Source organism: Glycine soja, chromosome 8, assembly GCF_004193775.1.
Source record: "Glycine soja cultivar W05 chromosome 8, ASM419377v2, whole genome shotgun sequence".
Taxonomy (NCBI): Eukaryota; Viridiplantae; Streptophyta; class Magnoliopsida; order Fabales; family Fabaceae; genus Glycine; species Glycine soja.
Window position 1 is genome coordinate 15714184 of NC_041009.1, and position 19095 is coordinate 15733278.

At 32.7% G+C, this 19095-nt stretch overlaps 3 protein-coding genes across 5 annotated transcripts; 1 reads left to right on the forward strand and 2 right to left on the reverse strand.

The window, feature by feature from the left end:
* Positions 1–1951: 1951 nt before the first annotated feature.
* LOC114422974 (calcineurin B-like protein 10) lies at positions 1952–5331 on the reverse strand. The gene is made up of 9 exons (XM_028389552.1): positions 5197–5331; positions 4927–5101; positions 4743–4825; positions 4485–4544; positions 3596–3704; positions 3459–3511; positions 3074–3154; positions 2873–2985; positions 1952–2382 (listed from the first exon to the last, which is right to left on the reverse strand). Exons 1-9 carry the CDS (start codon positions 5224–5226, stop codon positions 2301–2303), a joined length of 786 nt encoding a protein of 261 aa, XP_028245353.1. The 5' UTR covers positions 5227–5331; the 3' UTR covers positions 1952–2300.
* Positions 5332–8781: 3450 nt separating this feature from the next.
* LOC114423871 (phospholipase D alpha 4-like) lies at positions 8782–12672 on the reverse strand. 3 transcript variants are annotated; one of them, XM_028390777.1, is made up of 5 exons: positions 12505–12611; positions 12297–12425; positions 11599–12183; positions 9960–11154; positions 8782–9487 (listed from the first exon to the last, which is right to left on the reverse strand). In XM_028390777.1, exons 2-5 carry the CDS (start codon positions 12336–12338, stop codon positions 9048–9050), a joined length of 2262 nt encoding a protein of 753 aa, XP_028246578.1. In that variant the 5' UTR covers positions 12339–12425; positions 12505–12611; the 3' UTR covers positions 8782–9047. The 3 variants fall into 3 exon arrangements, with proteins under 3 accessions (XP_028246578.1, XP_028246577.1, XP_028246576.1); XM_028390776.1 differs by lacking the exon at positions 12297–12425 and having other exon boundaries at positions 11599–12165; positions 12505–12672; XM_028390775.1 differs by lacking the exon at positions 12297–12425 and having other exon boundaries at positions 12505–12672.
* Positions 12673–18234: 5562 nt separating this feature from the next.
* On the forward strand, positions 18235–19010 carry LOC114421526 (PRA1 family protein F2-like). Its single transcript, XM_028387488.1, has one exon. The coding sequence runs from the start codon at positions 18377–18379 to the stop codon at positions 18905–18907; it is 531 nt and encodes a 176-aa protein (XP_028243289.1). The 5' UTR covers positions 18235–18376; the 3' UTR covers positions 18908–19010.
* Positions 19011–19095: the final 85 nt, after the last annotated feature.

Genomic DNA, 19095 nt, shown 5'->3' on the forward strand with positions numbered 1-19095 from the left:
TAGTTCTTTTATACCATCTTTGATGATCTAGATAAGATCCGTTAGACAGCAAAGATATAAATTACAAAAAACGTATAATATTCTATCAGTATAAAACCATTTTTAAGAATTAAATCCAAGACTTTTATGTGATGCGAAGAGTTAACCATCATTAGCCAGTCTTAGGCTTTTCATTTTGTATTTTTAGGTGGTTAAAAGCCTAAATCCAGTATATTATGCATACCTCATTAAAATAAAAAAATAAAATCAAAAGTACAAAGGTCTTTAAATATTTTTTTTACCCCTCGAATATATAGAAACAACAATTTCTTAACACCTAACCTTCTGCTTCTTTTATATTCATTTCAATGCCACTGGCTTTAAAAGGTAAGAATGTAACTATTCAATAAAGTGCATCGAGACACTTTTTTTATTTTTTATTTTTTACATTATTCAAATTCACCAATGTAACCATAGCTAATGGAGTATATCTAAAGACCACAAAGCAGTTTGTAATTTTATAAAATAATTAGTAATTATCTCCTATAATATATGAATAGTTTTATTTTAATAGATATAAACAAAAATGTTTAAATTATAATTGGAAAAGACATAATTAATTTAAATAAATGAATACATAAGTAATTTAGATTAAGCAAGAAAAGAGAAATTTTAAAAATAAAAAAAATTAAATTTTTTTGATGGAAAAGTTTAATTAGGAAGTGTAAGATGACGATGTTTAAAATTAAAAACTAATTTGTTAAAAAAATTAGAATAAAATAAATACTAAATAGTTGTGAAACCACACATCATTTTTTAAGACATGAAACCACATATCATAAACAAATGGGCAATGGAATAAGAAATGCGCTAAAAAAATTGGAAGTCAGCAAGTCAGTTTAGGTTAGGTTAAGCAGTTTTATTATATAACTTAGGTCAAGGCTTTTTAAAAGTCCATTATTTTACTCTATTATAAAAGGCTCCCAATAAAAAAAATTCTTTAAACCTAACAACTTATTTATATAAATACAAATAATATAATGGTATTATTGTTGTTGTAATTGTTATAAAAGTATTAAATTTTTAATGTCTTTTTATTACATACATGTCAACCTATTTAAAGATTAAACTCGTAAGCAACATATCTATCAGGTTAACACGTTAACACATTACTGATGATGATAATAAGGTAGAGATCAAAATTTAACTTTTATGTTGATGTCGAGATTATAACTATTTTTTTTTTATAGAAACTAAAACTTAAGCTCGTTCGGGTGGTTTTCTATTTTTAATTTTAAAGTTATTAAAAATTAAATTTAGATTCAATTTTGAAGGTTAAGTTTCAATTTTATTTTTAGTTTTAAAATTTTAGAAACCAATGTAAATTAAAAATAGATAAAATAAGTTCACACCAATTTTCTTCCCCAATCTTTCACTGTCTCTCCGTCTGTGTCGTCACCGAAAGCGATTCTCGGCAGCGGCACCATTTTTCTCTCTCTTTTCTTCTTCTTCTTCTCCAACAGCCACGATACCCGCATTGCAATCGAATATGGAAACATGAAAAACCATCTTCACTAAAGCTTGCGAGCGAATCCTTTACAAATCATGGTATCATAAATTGTTGTTCCAGATAGTAAAAAAACAAAAGAAAAACGAATCTAGAACATCAACAATACTATAATCTATGCCCAGAAAAAAAAAATCCAAAACCAAATTAAAAAGGAAGAAAAAAATAGAATCAGATTTGGAGAAAAAAGATAAGAGATCGTTTGGGTTAGAGTTTGGGGAAGAACAAAGTGAATCAAGACAGCGGCGGGAGGCAGGTGGCGAGAGAGAGGGTCGCGTGGAGAGAGAGGCCACCGGTTCTTTTTTTAAAACTCACCTCCCAAATCCTAAACCTAAAACCTATTTTTTTTGTTTTGTAAATATGGTAAAAAGTGTTTTAAAAACTAAATCATAAACTCACAAAAAATTATCCAAACAGGTCTTGGATTTAAAAATAACATTTCAAAATTGAAAACTGATAAGTTACAACCATCCCCGATCGGGGCCTAAAATTGTGTAGACATGGAGGCTAAATAGTTAAACCTTTTATGATCATACCAATAAATTTTGTACACCGGCCAAAATGAGCTGTACTATGCACAGTAAGCTGATCAAACCAAACAGTAATTGGATTCAATTTAAGCCCTTTTTACTGGTTCGGATCAAATTTTTAACACTCTTTGGTGGTTTGATTCACTTCCATGAATTCTCTCGTTGGTGTGATGCAGTCAACATTGGGAGAGTGCAACAGAACAACAAGCTTCAACTCCTCAATGTTAATGATTGCCATTAATATGCCAGTGAGAATCATCAACTTCGGTGTTGAAGATGAAACTGGTAAACAGTGTAGTAATGTCCCTGGCCAGTGACCAAACGAAATTGAAAACCATGAATTTCAGTCCCAACCAATGAAATGCAAACCTCCTAAATGTTTAAAATGTATTTTTCTGTATTAATTTGCAATAAATGTAAGGATTAAACATTGACATCATAAAGAATCAATTCCCCAAAATCCTCCAGTGTCATTTGGTTCGTTTTTGTTTACATTTTCAATTTATATGTTTTCTTTAACAGAAATCCCACCTTATTTTCACTTTATTTCCTGTTTTGATGAACTTATAAAGAAAAAAGATGAAAACGGAAAAAAAGTAAAAATGAAGGCACATTTTTATAAGTATTGAATAAAGACACACACAGACATATATGCATGACACTAAAGGCACCCTCCTTGTTTCTTTGTGCAACTGATAGACTATTTGCTGATTGATAGACAATAATGACATGAGGGGAAATCAACTATGATGGAAGAAGATATTAGTGAAAGAGGTAGGGTAAGGAAATTAATTACTTTAGATGAGGTAGAGTCATGTGCTTCAAGAGTGTCGGGTGTCGAATGACAAATGCCTTCCATTCTTCTTTGCTTATTTTATCATCTTTGTCAGCATCAGCATCTTGAAATGTCTGATTTTTTTTCTTAAAAGAAAAAGTTACTAAAAGGATCCAAAATAATATCAACATGGAGAGAAAAAATGCTCCTGCAAACAATTACCTTATCAATAATGGTATCAAGGATTTCATCATCCAGATCCATGCCACATTCTGACAGAATGGCAACAACCATTTGCCTAACCTGGAAAAAGTCAGGTTAACAAAACAGTTCCAACTGTTGGTAAACTAAAATCAATAGGGGGATACACGTTATATAAAATGGCAGACATCCTCATGGTTGTTTTGAGTTTTACATATTATTTAATGGACATAAGATTGCCAAAGACTTGACAAACAGAAACCACGAACACCACTTTTCTTTGTTAAACATGTAAAATCAAATTGATAAATTGCAGTAAGGGAACTCTAGGGCAATATAATTCTATGATGACAAATATATTTAAGCTAAAAACATATTCATAACCTGGACATGCCAAGATACTCACTTCTTCTCTCTCAATATATCCAGTCTGTCTCAAGTCATACAATCTAAAAGCAACTACAAGCAAACCAATAAAAGAAAATTATTTTTTTATCAATATAATCTAAAAAAACAATTACAAAACTCTTACTGAAGTCTTACAATCAATTTTCTTTTCCAGAGGAGTACAAGGATGAAAGATACTGAGAGCATGCACAAACTCCTCAAATTCTATAACGCCGTTTCTTTTTTCATCAAAGACATCAAACACCTAGAAAATTTTGTAAACAATAAAATGAACTCAATTATACAATTCAAAAAGGAAAAACAGCAGCAAATAACAGATCTTTTAGCAAAACAAGTATATATGTGCGTGGAACCATGAATTTTTTTATTTTTTTTGTTTTCTAAAGGGAAGGGAAATGGGGAGACTATGCATAGAACATCTTCTCCTGATACCATTGGTTATGCCATATAAGGTCAACAATGTAAAATTAGATATTTAAACATCAGAAATCGAGTTGTCAATCTGTACGATACATCTTACAATATATCAATTAAAAAATTATATACCTTTGATCTTTCAAAGAGTTTTATTCAAATGACAAACAAAGCTAGAAAAGAAATCAATTTATCAAAACAATTTCAGACCTTATTCAGTGTGGCAACAATCACTTGCATAAGAAATTTTGTAGGGAAGTTTGGATATAGCAATAGAATATGGAGTTTTGGTTCACGAGTTACATGGGATGGAAGGGATGGAAATTATCACGCTAGTATGACTATGAGGTAGAAAAATACTTCCACTCTGATTTACCCAAATGCCATAGGAAATCAAAGGGTATGAACTAATTTGGTCCCCTGAAAGAAGTTTCCCTTGCAAATCAAAATCTCCTTTCTTACAAGAACATATTGTTTGGTTGGAGGGGAAGAGAGAGAGAGAGAGGAGGGATCTTGAGTCCTGGACAAAAGTCCCTTGTTTCAGTTGTTTGGATCATAGGGTCATGAATGAAATCAAGAAAACAGAAAAATGTGGTGAAGTTGCATATACCCTGTCAAGGAAAAGATTCTCCCCGGTGGTGGTCTTCAACAGTGCCAATGTGAGTTCTTCCTTCACAAGACAAACAAACAAACAAACAAGAGTTAAAAAGGACACAATCTCACCACAATTCCAACACCACTAACAACAGACCTAACTAAGATTTCAAAATTAAAATTAAAAAAAATGCACAAACTAAGGATCAAAGAGATATTGATCCCCAAATCCCAATCTAAGTAGTTAACTTAATCTTCACATGAAGCTAGCTACCTTGTGGATGAGGCCATCATCAATGATAGAACTACTCAACTTCTTGAACAACTCACGCAAGGCCTCGATTTCATTAATACTAACTGCCACACAGAAATCAGCAACTTAAAACTTGCATCAACATTTCCTCAGCAACATAAACAAAAACAGCGAAAAATGAAATGTAAGAGAAAAAAAAGCGAACATGGAGAATCCTCGGCGAGGGTGAGAATGTCGTCGAAGGTAGAAGAATGTTTCTTCTTATTCCTGGGAGATTGGAAATCGAAGCAACTAGTGAATGTGAAAACCAAAGCTTCGACTATTCCTATGAACGGAATGAACACTGCGCACAGCGTCTCGCTGAACGTCAAGCTCGATCTCTGACACCAATCAATCATAGCATAAATTCATGAATTCATTTTAACGATAACGTAACAGAAAATCGAAATCGCACGTTAGCAAAAAAGTGTATTACCAGAGATAAACGCTTATCTTGGAACTCCATTTCATTTCATCGTTCAGAGTTAGAATGCCATAACATAAGTTTAAGTTTATTGATTATCCTCCCAATTATAAAATAGATGCGTGCACCGATGCTATATGTTAATACGTTTAAACAAAGACAACAAATGCTGGAAAAGCGCACGTGAGTTCGGCCCCACACAATATACTTTTAAAGAGAACGATGAATTTTAAGAATGAATAAATTCGAAATCAAGGATTAGTATTAAGAGAATCAAACTTTGTGGAAGTCCCATTCGACACGAAAGACCTTAATTATCATGATTTTAAAAAATGTTAATACATTTATAATTTAATACTTAATTATGTGCCTAGTGAAAACATTATTTTATAAAAATATAAAAGGTGTAATTTTGGACTACTACTAGTTTTTTTTAAGTCATATAATTAATTAAAATAGTCATATATTGTTTTAGACCGGACTCAGGACTTGTTAGTTTTTAGTTAATTCGTTTGATAGGCTACTTCGGACAAAATAATTAATGGACTAGACTAAAATATTGATCGAAGTTGACATTATATTAGGTAAAATATTTTTACAATCGTATGTATAAATAATAAAACACGTTTTGGAGAAAGATTACCATATTACACTTTTGAATGATCTTGAGTCTCATACCAAAAAATCTAACGCATCACAAACATAAATGTAAGCAACGTATGTTGTGGTTGTGTTTGGAAATCCGTTGAACAAAGAATTTTCACTTTTTAATACACAAATTGAGAAGAAGCGACGAGTTAGATTCACGACTGAAAAAAAAGAAGAAGCTTACACTGTGATTCTAGTAAAATCACAATTAACCTAAGCGTTATAGTATATTTTGTAAGTACTCACTCCTTATGCACGACATCTCAAATATGTAGGAGTTTAGCATAATTGTACATACACTTCAAATTTAAGTCAACCAAGAATATAGTCTTCAAGATTCAATTGCACAATTTAGATCTTCTAGACATTAAAGTTAGGGAACCATAATCACATTTTAATTTATATTAGTTATTATAAATGAAAACATAATTTAAATTAAATTTATTTACTTATTATTTTTAATCTATTATGCTTTATCTCTATTTTAAATTAAATTTATTAATAAAATAATCACATTTTAATTTATATTAGTTATTATAAATGAAAACATAATTTAAATATAAAAATATTTATTTATTATTAATTTGAATCAAATAAAAATAAATTTTATCTTGTATGATAAATGCTGTACTAGTTATTATCATAAAATTTCAAATATAAAAATAAGAATGCCAACTTAGCACCCTTGTGGTGGGGGCCTTGGATCCACCACATGAGGCTGGGAATCAATATGACTAAAATTAGGGGTTTATTGGTCGGGTTGGTTCGGATTTGGAAGAAAATAAAGTTCGAAACAATTCATTTTAATTAGTTGAATTTGATTTGGATATCATATATTTTTTGCCTAATTTGAATCAATCCAAACGGGATGTTGAACTAGTTGGTTTGGTTTGGATGATTGGTATTTGATAAAAAAATAATAAAAATTTTATTTTATTTTTTATTATAAAATAACAGTTTTATTCCAAAATTAAAAGATAATCATGTGACATACACCAAATTAGCCAAATTTATTGTGAGAAGGTTTAAAGGTCAAAGTTGCATTGTCAATGTCGACTGGGTGGAAGTCCAGAGAAGGATCGACCACGTTAACAATTGTCGTGAGGAGGCGTAACAACGGGCGGATGAGGTTTAATGAGTGTGCGTGTGTGTGATGAACATAAAACGACATAAAAATATAGGCAACTTCAATATTTAAAAAATAAGAAAAATTAATAATATATATTTGATTTGGTTTGGGTTGACTCTAAATTAGAAAAAAATGCGAACAAAAATTTAATTGATTTGATTTGAATTGTCAAGTTTGTTAAATTGATCCGTATCGATGAACATCCCTGACTAATTTTATGATGAAATTAGTGATTAGTTTTTATACACATGGATTAAGTATTTCTTTGATTTCTTTGATAGAAATGGAATTTGTGATGTAGGATTGGCCTAGTCATTATGTTTTGTTCAAACAGTTGTTTATTCTAAGAATCATTCTAATTTTTTATCTTTCTTTTTTGTGAATTTTCCTATGTATTAATTAAAGATATTGAAATTTTGAAACAATGAGTAAGTATTTATTTTTACAAAAATAAGTAAATAATATAATTAAAACATGCATGGTGCCCACAAGGTCACAAATTTTCATTTTTTATTTTTAGAACAGGCCACAGATTAGTGGATACAAATGTCAAATAAGCATCGCATTATTTATTTTAAGGCCAATGATTAATCCAAGATACATTAGTTAATCTCGTACCCATACTTGAGAAATCCACCCGGTGATTGATCTAATTGAGGTAATAGGTTAGTGGTCTAACTGGTGGGTTATTAATTGGCCCGGTTTGATTCGGTATATATTAAAAATTCAAAATTATATATGTATCTATTATATATAAGTATATAACTAACATCATTTGAGTAAGAAAAATTCTTCCATACTCCAAAATTCAAAATAACAATTAATAATAGAGAAACATCAAAACAACGTCTAGAGGTAATTTATTTTAAAAAAAAAAAACTGGTTGGATCAAACCGGTCCAACTAGAATCCGGTACCTAACTGGCCGAGTTTGGTCGGATCATTCCAGATTAATTGTGTGAGTGATCCAATAATAAAATCGGTCTGGTAAAGTCACCAGATTCCAATTAAAGCGGTCCGACCGGTCGAATTGAACCGGTTTCACAACTATCTGTACCTAATTAATTAGATTGTTTAAGGTTAATGCTTTCTTAGTCAGCGTCAACTGCTGAATATAAAATTTTAAAATTCTTACGCAACATATGCTTGATATATACCAATTTAATTGTTAAATACAGAGTGACAAATAATTATTTTTCATTAATATTTTCATGTAGTAATATCATAGATATTATGAAAACATTACAAGAAAATAATAAATCCCAAATTCCATTACCACATTCAAATTACTGGAAAATGAAAAACACTCCAGTTCAACTCCAAAATAGGTTTTGTTAAATCCTCTATCTATTCATCAAACATTGTTGACACATTCATGATTTGGCTCCTTTTCGCAGCCGTTTCACTTCTTTATAGCGCATTACTGACTCTTTAATTAGGGGCAGATCCACATTAGGTGTTCAAGGAAAATTACATTGTCTGACTATAGCAATTTCAGTCTATTGCATTTGGCTGTCTAGGAACAAGTTGATTTTTGAAGATTATCAATTTTCTGTCATAGAGGTTATTAGCAAGATTAAGTTTTTTATGTATAGACAAGCGCACCTGTTGCATTTGTTTTAGCATCTTGATATATGTCTTCTTGTATTAGGGAGACTTTTGATTTTCTTTAACTGCGGGGTATGCCCCGTTTATTATTGTATCATTTTGGGTTTAATATAATTTACATTTTTTCCCAAAAAAAAAACATTGTTGACACATGAATAATTAAAAAAAAATTGTTGACACCAAATAAGACTCTTTTAAAATGAATTACATCCATAAAATAAATTAGAGTGTATTTATCATTAATTTAATTTAAAACACATTATGATTTTGGCTCACTAAAATTTTAATGATATATGCCTCATTTACAGTACATTTTGCAAACAAATTCACCTATGACAAGTATAGTTGGTTGACACCGGCCCATGTACAGGGCTAAACAGGGTTTTTTATTTTTTTATTTTTTCAGTTTACATTTACATATTTATTAGAACACTAATGTGCTTGTTTGCTCATAAGTCATAACTAAACCAACCATATATCTAAGTGGTAAAGATAGGGGGCAATATTTTAGACCTTTTTCCTTTCACTAGAGAATTTGTATCAGGAAAATGAACTCCATCAGTGAGGTTTTTCACATACCCTTCTTGTGTTACTCTCACAGGGTAAGTTACAAGGTGCACCCCTTCCATGTCCACAATTTCTTCACTGCTGTAGATTTCCCACATTTCATCTCCTATTGAGCGCATTCTCTCCACACATTCCAATCTTTGTGGCTCTAAGAACAACTCATCAACACTAACAGTGTGCTCATACCATAGAGACATTCTATATGCTTGAATATCATCTAGGTTCATTTGGTTGGTATCATCATCTCCATCTTGAGACTGGTAGCATCCTATGGCTATCTCAGTGTCCCTCTTCCCGTCCATGGATCGTTGGTTTACATTAGCTGATCCAATTAATATGTACAGGTCGTCCACTAGTGGTACGTGCAAGGAAATAAAATTTGTCAACCAACAATATCAATAAAACTTCTACCACAATTAAACTATTGCATTACTTAGATGTTTATCCTTTTATATATAGAATAAAATACTATGCAAAATATGAAATAGTTAAGTAGTCTAACCAGCACATGATTATAAAAATGATATCAGAAGCATATTCTAAAAATGGTGTAGATGACTTCAAAAAGTAGACTTAAACTCAATATTAAACCCTTGTGAAAGTAAAACCCACTAGGGTCAGCCTAATGGTGAGGAGTTTGGATAATTTGAAAGAGATATTAGGTTCAAATCTCATTGCCATCATTGTACTCATACAAACAAAAAAAACTTGTCACTACACATCTAAAATTCCTCTCATAAAAGATATTGGACTCTTTCAGGAACAAGAAAAGACCAAGAAGTGAAAAAGAAAATGATAGTTGAAGAATAATGCTATAATAATACCTATCATGAAGTTGGAGTGAACATAAACCATGAATCTCCTATTTTTTTGAGCATTCCAGTATTGAGTTTCAGGTTGGGGAGAATCTAGTGGAAGATACTCCCCTTGTCCCTTCTGCTCCCTATTTGCAAGACAGAAGAAATTCAAGTAGTCTCTAGGGTGTGCTGGTTCTCCACTTTCTTGTATAGCTTCTCCAATCAACCTATACATCATTGTCATGGTCTCTCTAGTCCAATGCAGTATATCTTGAACAGGTTCACTTTCAGGCTCTCCTTCTGGCCACATTGGTATGACTATGTACACAGCAAATCTCTCCTTTGCCTTAATCTTACTTACCACCTTGAGCGCAATTTCAATTGGAATTAGATTAGTGCAGCCACTGTGCCTATCTTTCTTCCACCAATGGCACCCCCCAATGAAATATTGGTTTTCGATGTAAATAAACCTTTCGGCACGCCTAATTGCTTCAACATAAGCCTCATGGATGCTCCTCTCCACATTTAACTTTGTAGACAACTCACTAACTGAGACATGGTCAATTGACCTGTATACTTGAACTTTCCAATTCCTCTCCATAAGAGTGCTTGAGCTTGTCCTAGGCATAAGATTTGCCAAGGTGCTAGAAGGGACTAGAAAAGAAGGATCACATTGCTTTGTCCATCTTTGCTCAAAATTTGTTAACACATCCCAAGCAGCCTCACCAGTAACACAAGCATGAGCATCATGCCAAGGCTCTCTTGGTCCTCCTTTGTTGAGGCTAGCTCCTTCAATGCTTGTTTGGTAGAAGTCATAACAATGAGATTCCCTAATGAGTGTTTGAAACAATGAATGTTGCTCTGTGTCATATCTTCCATCACACAAATCTAATCCACCCAGAAAGCTCATAAGTTCTCTGTCGCCGACAGATTTGGGTGCTTTTGTGTCCACTGTTATAGTCTTCTGATGGTGAGCAAAGAGTGTGGGGAACATATGGTGTAACCTGGGACACTTTCTGCATATTACTTTTGTGTGGTTGAAATAAGCAAAAGCTTCTTCGTCTTGGTTGTTCAGTTCACCTTTGTTCTTAACAAAGGGCAAAGATGTTTCATCATCCCAAAGCATAACCCTCACAGCCACTCCTTCCTCTGCCTTCTTCTTCAATAGTTCACCTAACTTAATTCCTCTGGCATGTGGGATTTCTGTGTGAGGATCTCTAACCTGCCAAGGAGCATATTTGCTTCTAAAAAAATGAATATCAATGTGAAAGGGGAGTGGATCCTAATGCACATAATGTCATGTTCAAATTTTGTGTCTCTCTCTTCGTAAATATTAAATAAGCCTTACCTATCAGCTAGACACAAAATTTAAACATGATTTGGCCATGCTAAGTTTTTTTTGGGTGAATAAAAAGTTTAGATAAGTTAGGTGTCAAAGAATCATTAAGGCCTCAAAACTCAAAAAACTCTTATAGAAGTACTTATAATTACCCACCAATGAGGTTCTTATTCCGCAGTGGAATTGGAATTCACGATGGTATGAGTCTTATTCTTACAACTGGACCAACCTTCGTTGGCCGGTATAAGTTAAAAAGTCATGTTAAAATTTAGCACAAGAGGACCCATTCCTATCTAAAAAGACAATAAGAAATGACATTGCAATTACCAGAACCATCATGGGATTGAAGGACCACCCTGCAATATAAACTAAGTACTTCGCATCCTCAATGGCTTTATAGACATCCTCCCATAGCTTTTTTGGAGCTCCACATAGATCAAATGGAGGTTGAAAAGCAGAAGAATGGTGAGCATCATGATAAAGTTTGACATGACAATTTGACCTTAGTGGGAAGGTAGCCTCCCTCAGCCCTTGAAATTCCCAGTCATTGCTCAACATCTTTGCCCAACTCGGTTCCAATTCAGCCGGCTTGAACCATAGCTGGAACTTCAACTTAAGTTTTGGGTTTGGTTTTCCATTATCCATGAGGAGAGGGAAGAAGCCGTTGATCAAGCCTCCTTTCTTCAATAGCTGCTGAGCCTGAATATGGAATTTTCCCAATACGGAAGAACGCGATGTTTTAAGGGTAATGGTGATGCATGAATCAGCTGGATGAGCACATTGAATCTGAAAAGTTTGGTTCCACACACGGTTGCTTTCTTGGCTGGTTTTTGCAAACTTCTGGCTGTCTATCTTTATAGTCACGTAAGCAGGATTTCCATTTGCACATATGCACTGAAAACAAGAAAAACGCTGAAAAAACAAAGAAAAATTAATGCATGGAATGAGTTTACGAAAGGACAAAACTTAGATGTAGTTCCTTAAGTATTTTTGGTGATATTCTTCAATCAAAATTTTAGTCTTACCTTGGTAAGCTGCATAATAAAAGTTTGCACTAAGATCAACATAAGTTACTGTGGTGAAACTCCAATTCTGATCGAAGAAAAATATCAAAAGCACTAAGGAACTACAGCATTGCAGAATTTTCAGCATAGCTGTATGCACACACAACACACATATAAATATGACATACACATGACTAACATAGCATGTGCGTGTGATAGTGGAGCTTACATTGAAGGGAAACAAAGGTGAGTAAGGTGTGGCATTGAAGATGGTAGCTTCAATTGTTCCATGGAGGAGCTTAGGAGTTTCCTCGATTGCTCTTACGGTTAAAATATTCATAAGGAAGAAACGGGAGAGATAGAGATTTATCGAGTTTGGTTTAACATATGATGGATTTCGTGCCAATTTGCAATAACTGATTGTTGTATTATTACATTTATATAGGTGGGTGAGTTTACTGTTGCAGATGAAGAAGCAAAGGGAACCTTGGAATGCAATTGAAAGTTGGAAAACTTGTGTAACTTTGCATTTATGTAGACACAATCCAACCTTCAAGTATTTGCCATCACAAGTTTTAGCTTGAAGCTAAGTTTCTTAAACTCAAATCTCAATTTACCATAATCAGTAAGTACATATCAAAATACAGGCTTATGTTAGTAGTACATTATTGAATACATCATACACTAGTCAATCAACAAATATATAATTTCTTAGGAGGATAACTTCTTGGATAAACATTTACATGTCAAATGCATGTTAGCTAGAAGCGGATAAGAGGGTGAAGGGCCCTGTGGGGATTGACACTTTATTAACGGAACGATTCTAGAGTACAAGGAATTCAAGGAAAATAATTGAACGTCTCCATATATGTCTCTACCACAGACCAAAGAAATTCAGTTTCTGGTATATTACTTATTGCCTGTGGGTTGTTAGAATGAAACATAACATGGGTCTGTTTAGCATACATACCTAACGGATAAGTTAATTAAAATTTGAGGTTTAAATAACTTTTTTTTTTCTCTTAAAATGTTTTTTCTTCTTCTTATTTTGGTTCTTATAATTTTTTTGGTTTCGTTTTAATTTTTATAAAGTTCTAAACTTTCGATATAGATTTCTCTTAACATTCATAAGGATCAAAACAAAAGATTTTTTTTTTTATAAGAATCAAATATTTTTTTATATCAACAAGGATAGGCCTAGTGGAAGGGATGAGTGACTCATAAGACGAATTAAGATTCAAATTTTTGCTAAGAGAATTGTTTAAATTTAATGTTCAATCATGTTTCTAACAAGATTGTTTGCGATAGAAAATACATGGGAAACATAAAAAAATATTTATTTTCTTCAAAAATCAAAACAAAAACAACACTATATTATATAGACCAAAAGGTTAATTAAGTTTTTTTTTATAATTATGTTATTGGTATGAAATATCCATTAATTTTGTTCACATTTTTTTTTCATCTATATGATATAAACTCGAGACCTGGTCTAAGAAATTTGAGTCTATGCCACTCAAATCAATAACTTATAAGTAATGATTGATTAAGTTTAAAATTAATTATTGAACTAGTTATTAAAATGATTAAATGTGAAATTATAGAGAAAGACATAATTACTTAGTTAAAACTCAAAATTTGATGATTATATATTTTCAAATAATTACAAGTTTTCATATTTTATCTTTTTTAAAATTATTTATCATCTTAATTAATTAGGATAACTATTTTTTAAAATTTTATTCTCATTTAAAAATATTTTTATTAAACTTAATGGGATGATACAAATAAATTTATGTTATTATTTTGACAATTTTATCTTATACAGTGATGAGATTTGATGATTTGTTGAATTCTTTTCAAGAAATTAACAATCTATTTCTTTTGAAAATAATAAATTAAATCCTATTTTTTGTTTTGTTTTTCTTTTTGAAATGTTTCTCTCGGCCCTGTATCAATTTGGGGCGTTCTTTCTAAGGTTTCCTCCTCTTATATTTGTTTTCTTTCTTGGCAGTTGCTTCCTGCAGCCTCATAATTACTTCTTGCACCTAATCCGGAATGTAATTACATTCTGGATTGATCTTTTCAGGACGTAAAAGTTTATATTCTGGATTACGGTTTATGGAAGTTTGAAAAGGTGCATGAAACAATTTCCTTTCTTTCTATCTCTATTTTTTTTTCTCTAACCCACACCTAAATCGATTGTACCCAAAGGTGTAAATGAGTCAAGCCAAAAACCAGGTACATTACTCAATTTTAACTTATTTATACAAACGAGCTTAATTAAAAGCTTGAACTTGACTTGTTTTATAACTCAATTATTTTTCTAACTATGAATTTAGTGTTTAATAAAGGAATTTAATACTAGATAATAATCTTCAAATAGAAAAATATGTGTTAAGCATGTGATATAATATTGTGGAATCCATATAATTTTAATTTTTCTATAATACATATAGTTTGGGCTATTAGAGTTATTCATGAACTATATGGATGTCGAGCTTGTAAAATTTGATCTTAATCTACTTAAATAATCAAGCTCAATCTTAAATTTGAGTTTGTTTATCTACTTAAACAAATAAACTTGGTCAAACATTTAGTGAATCAAACTCAAATGTTCACAAATAATTTGATCCATTTACATCTCTAATTGTCCCTTTACAGTAACTCTTTTAAAGTATCAAATATATACCGCCAAAAAAATTGTCACCCCCTTGACCCCTCCCACGAGAGAATTTATCAGGTGATCTGAACTCTAAACTACATAGTCTCTTATTTATTGTTTCATGACATACTTCTTAATAATTCATAAAGTCATGTAGTAACTCATTAGTTCTAATAAACGAAGATTGGGGTAGACCCTCCTCCTCCTCCTCGAACAAACAACTAATTAATTACATAAAGACTTGAGCATGCGCAACATTGGAATAGTATCAATTCAATTCAAACAGTTTATCATGCTGCTAATTCCATAAAATAATATCCTAAAAATATGATTCACTCATCAAGTCATCATTAACTTATCAAAGTTTGACAAGTATTCGTCTATAGTTGTGGTGATTGACTATTTGGTTGGCAAAGTTTTGGCAAACGCTCAACGTATGCCTTTCTCAACTCTTAAGCGAATCAATGCTTAATGGCCACAGTCTGCCAGTAATGCTTAAACCATGTGCATGTTATTCTACGTAACCTCAAGACTGTAGAACAAAAATGCTTGATGACAACCTTTATGATTAAACTATGAGCATCATATGGTAGAATATATGTATAGCTAGACAATGTGTTATGACAAACATTTGTCAGGTATTAATAAGATCATGTGGTTAATATACATGACAAAGCATTTATAACTAATAATACAACTAAATTGAACTAGAAAAATGGTTGTAGGAATCTATAGTGAAATTAAGACAATAGTGAAAATAACTTCCACAATATATGCATGATTCATTTCTTTCTTTTCAATCCCCATATATCACTTTCTACATTAACAAATGTAAATAATGCTTTCATTTATCTCATTCCATTGCTGGGGAAAGAAATATAAATGAATTACGAAGTGGGGCATAATTACCATAGATGACTCTGAGCTAGCCTTGGCTAAGGAACCAACGAAGAATCACTTGAGGCTTCACCCTTCAACACATAAAGTTGTTGTTTCCAATCACATGGGTGAATCCAAACCTTTAATCTGATCTCCAAAGATGCAAAAAGGCATTGTCAGGATGAACATACATAGAGACCAACAATGCACACTTGTAGCAAAGAAAACCTAATTATATCGTGATTAATTACCTGCATAATACTCTTTGGTCAAATGGGTTACACGCATAATTAAGATTATATAAGTTTATCGTTTCACCTTATTTTTCTTTGTGTTTGAGCAGAACCCTGACATCTCTTTTGTTGAGTAACCACGACAAAAAAAAAATGATTGGGATATATGCATGAATTAATATCTAAGTCACAAATTTATATTAGAATCATATTTTTTCATTAAAAAGTGTAAAAAGCAGTTATTTTTTAAAACTTTAAAACAAAGAACGTCTGCATCTTGTTACCATGCAAAAAGACAATGCAAGAACTATATAAAAACTAATAAGAAATCTTTTTGTTAAGACTAGAAGTATTATTTATGAAAGATAATCTTAATCAGATAAGACGATTATTAATAAATGACAAATTTTTTTCTTAAGGCATTTAATGTAATTGTTTTCAGAAAGACCATCCGTTAAGTTGGAATAAGAGATTATTGGGAGAATTCAAAGTCTGTTTGCTTTGGATCAATAGAAATAGAAAAGCTAGGAAGGAATCTAGATGCAATAAATATCTTTAAATTGACAAAACCAAGATAAAACGTACATAAAAAGGGTTTGATTTACCATCTCGGAGATTCCTATTCGTGGATGGACCCTTCTTGAGTCGTTATTTCCTTGTCGTGGCGTTATGATTTGCCGTCCCTACTCCCTACAGGGTGTAGTGTAGTCTGAATTAATATTAATATTATCCTTTTACAAGGTTAGTTAGAAGTGTGGGATCAAATAAAGCAAAGCTGAGTTTTTGTATCCCACTATCCAATGACTTTAGTCTCTGTCATGTGCAATACTACAAATACAAAACAACAACTCAGTTTAACAAATAATCTCTTATTGCCCTCCAAGATTATATATGGTCTTGTTCCTTTATAATTACCTTTTTTTCAATTGAAAAATGATAGTGCAACTCAATTTCTTCACTAAAACGGTCTTAATATTTTTATGTTAGAAAATTTTAAAATATTTTTTCATATAAATCTCTCATTTTAATAATTTTTCACTATTTTTTATGAATAAGAAATTCATCCCATAATCATGAATTTAAGATGAGAGCAAAGAATTCAGATCTACATTAAGGAAGAGACCGAAATAGCGACGTAACGATGAAATGTATCATCTTCATTAAACTGTAATTTTTATGATTAATGTTTATATGGTTCAATTTCTGATTTACAAAATTCACACGAATGAGAACTAATCAAACAACAGTTGGAGTATATATGGAGATGAAATAGCCTTGCATGCATGACTCTTTAACAGTACGTTAAACCCTCTGGCTTTCCTTAAAGTGGAGGCTAGCGGTGAAAGGATGAACGTAAGACATGCCAAAATACATTATGGCATTATGCATGGCTTTATGGCCATCATTTGCTCTGTTGTTGAATAAGGGATCTTCAAGCCGCAGAATCAGAATCTGTGTTTTATATATATATAACATCATTTCTTGCCCCCAATGGGCCTTAATGAGTTCGATCTTCATTAACTTAACTACCTATATATTATCTTTTAAAATTGAGGCAAAGCAGCATTTTGCATATTCTTAGGATTTAAAGAAATCAAGTAGATTTAAAATCACCCAACTTTTATTATACTTCACCTGGAATATGCATTCTGTAAAGTGAGAACATACTCTAGTGAGATAAAAAGTTAAATTTAGTGTCATAAAGTAATTATTGAAGTGCAAGATTAGATTTCTCACCTCACATTCGGAAATAGGTTCAACATTACAACCAAGGAAGAAAGCAACACCAACCTCCTTCCAAAATTTGACAAAAAAAAACCCGCCACGAATGTCTTCACTCATTTGGAAACTACACCACCCTCCATCCCTTTTGTCAATCATAAACTTGGACAAGCCCAAAAGAAAATGTAAATCCAGAAGCTCAAACCAAACTCAAATTAACACAACCCCCAACTCACCTAAAAAATGATACACCCAATCATGCATTACAAAACCATAATAATTCAGCCATAAAAGAAGGGAAAAAAAAACATAAACAAATTCACAAATAAGTAGGTCTTAAGTGTGATTAAGCCCCAAATAGACTTTTCAGGAGGATCTTAAGTGTGATTAAGCCCCAAATAAGAATTAGTCTTTAATCAAAGTACCAAAGTTTTTAAAAGTACCTTAGATAACATTGGGAAGCCTAAAATCTTAATTATGTTTTTACTTAATACAAAAAAATAGTAGGTCCCAACTCCCCCCTATAATTATCAAACCTCAATACCAATACCATTTCACAGTGTGTCGTTCAGATAATCACACTTTCTTTCTCTTGTCAAAACATGACAACAACCACCTATGGCACGATCCCAACCTCGCCGCCTCCCAACCTCGAGTATATCTCACGCGCGAAGCAGCGGATCAAGGCCGGGCTGGGGATGCGGCGGCCGTGGAAGGCAATGTTCAACTTCCGGTCGCTGAAGGTTCCCGGCGGCGGCTTGCCGGAGGCACTATCGCGGATTCGGATCAATGTGTCGTATTTCCGCATGAACTACGCAATGGTGGCGCTGCTGATTCTGTTTCTGAGCCTCTTGTGGCACCCGATCTCGCTGATCGTGTTCCTCGTCCTCATGGCGGCGTGGCTGTTCCTCTACTTCCTCCGCGACGAGCCGCTCGTGGTGCTGGGCCACCTCGTCGACGACCGCCTCGTGCTGGTCGTCATGGCGGTGCTCACGGTGGCGCTGCTGCTGCTCACCGATGCCACCGTGAACATCCTCGTGGCGGTGGCGGTCGGGGTGGCGGCGGTGGTGGCGCACGCCGCGTTCAGGAGGACGGAGGATTTATTCTTGGAAGAAGTTGCTAGTGCTGCTTAACTGATTCTTCTTCTAAAATGTAACTTATTTGCTCTTTTGTTTTCTATTTTTTGTGAATTCGGGAAACTAAAAAAAAATAATTGTTAGATTTGGTTCGTTTTTACGGTTTGTTGTGTAGCAGCATCTAATGTGAATTCGTTATATGGCTTTGGTTTGGGAGAGAAAACTGAAATATGAAAGGGGAATTT

Excerpts from the sequence above, each read along its gene's own strand:
- LOC114421526 (XM_028387488.1), top strand. The coding sequence starts at position 18,377 with ATGACAACAACCACCTATGGCACGATCCCAACCTCGCCGCCTCCCAAC.
- LOC114423871 (XM_028390775.1), bottom strand. The coding sequence starts at position 12,615 with ATGAATATTTTAACCGTAAGAGCAATCGAGGAAACTCCTAAGCTCCTC. Across the intron at positions 12,184-12,504 it reads CACCTTTGTTTCCCTTCAAT|CGTTTTTCTTGTTTTCAGTG; the intron begins GTAAGCTCCACT and ends TTGTTTTTTCAG. Across the intron at positions 9,488-9,959 it reads TCACTCCAACTTCATGATAG|TGGACGACCTGTACATATTA; the intron begins GTATTATTATAG and ends ACGTACCACTAG.
- LOC114422974 (XM_028389552.1), bottom strand. The coding sequence starts at position 5,226 with ATGGAGTTCCAAGATAAGCGTTTATCTCTG. Across the intron at positions 4,545-4,742 it reads ATGATGGCCTCATCCACAAG|GAAGAACTCACATTGGCACT; the intron begins GTAGCTAGCTTC and ends TGTCTTGTGAAG. Across the intron at positions 3,705-4,484 it reads AGAATCTTTTCCTTGACAGG|GTGTTTGATGTCTTTGATGA; the intron begins GTATATGCAACT and ends AAAATTTTCTAG.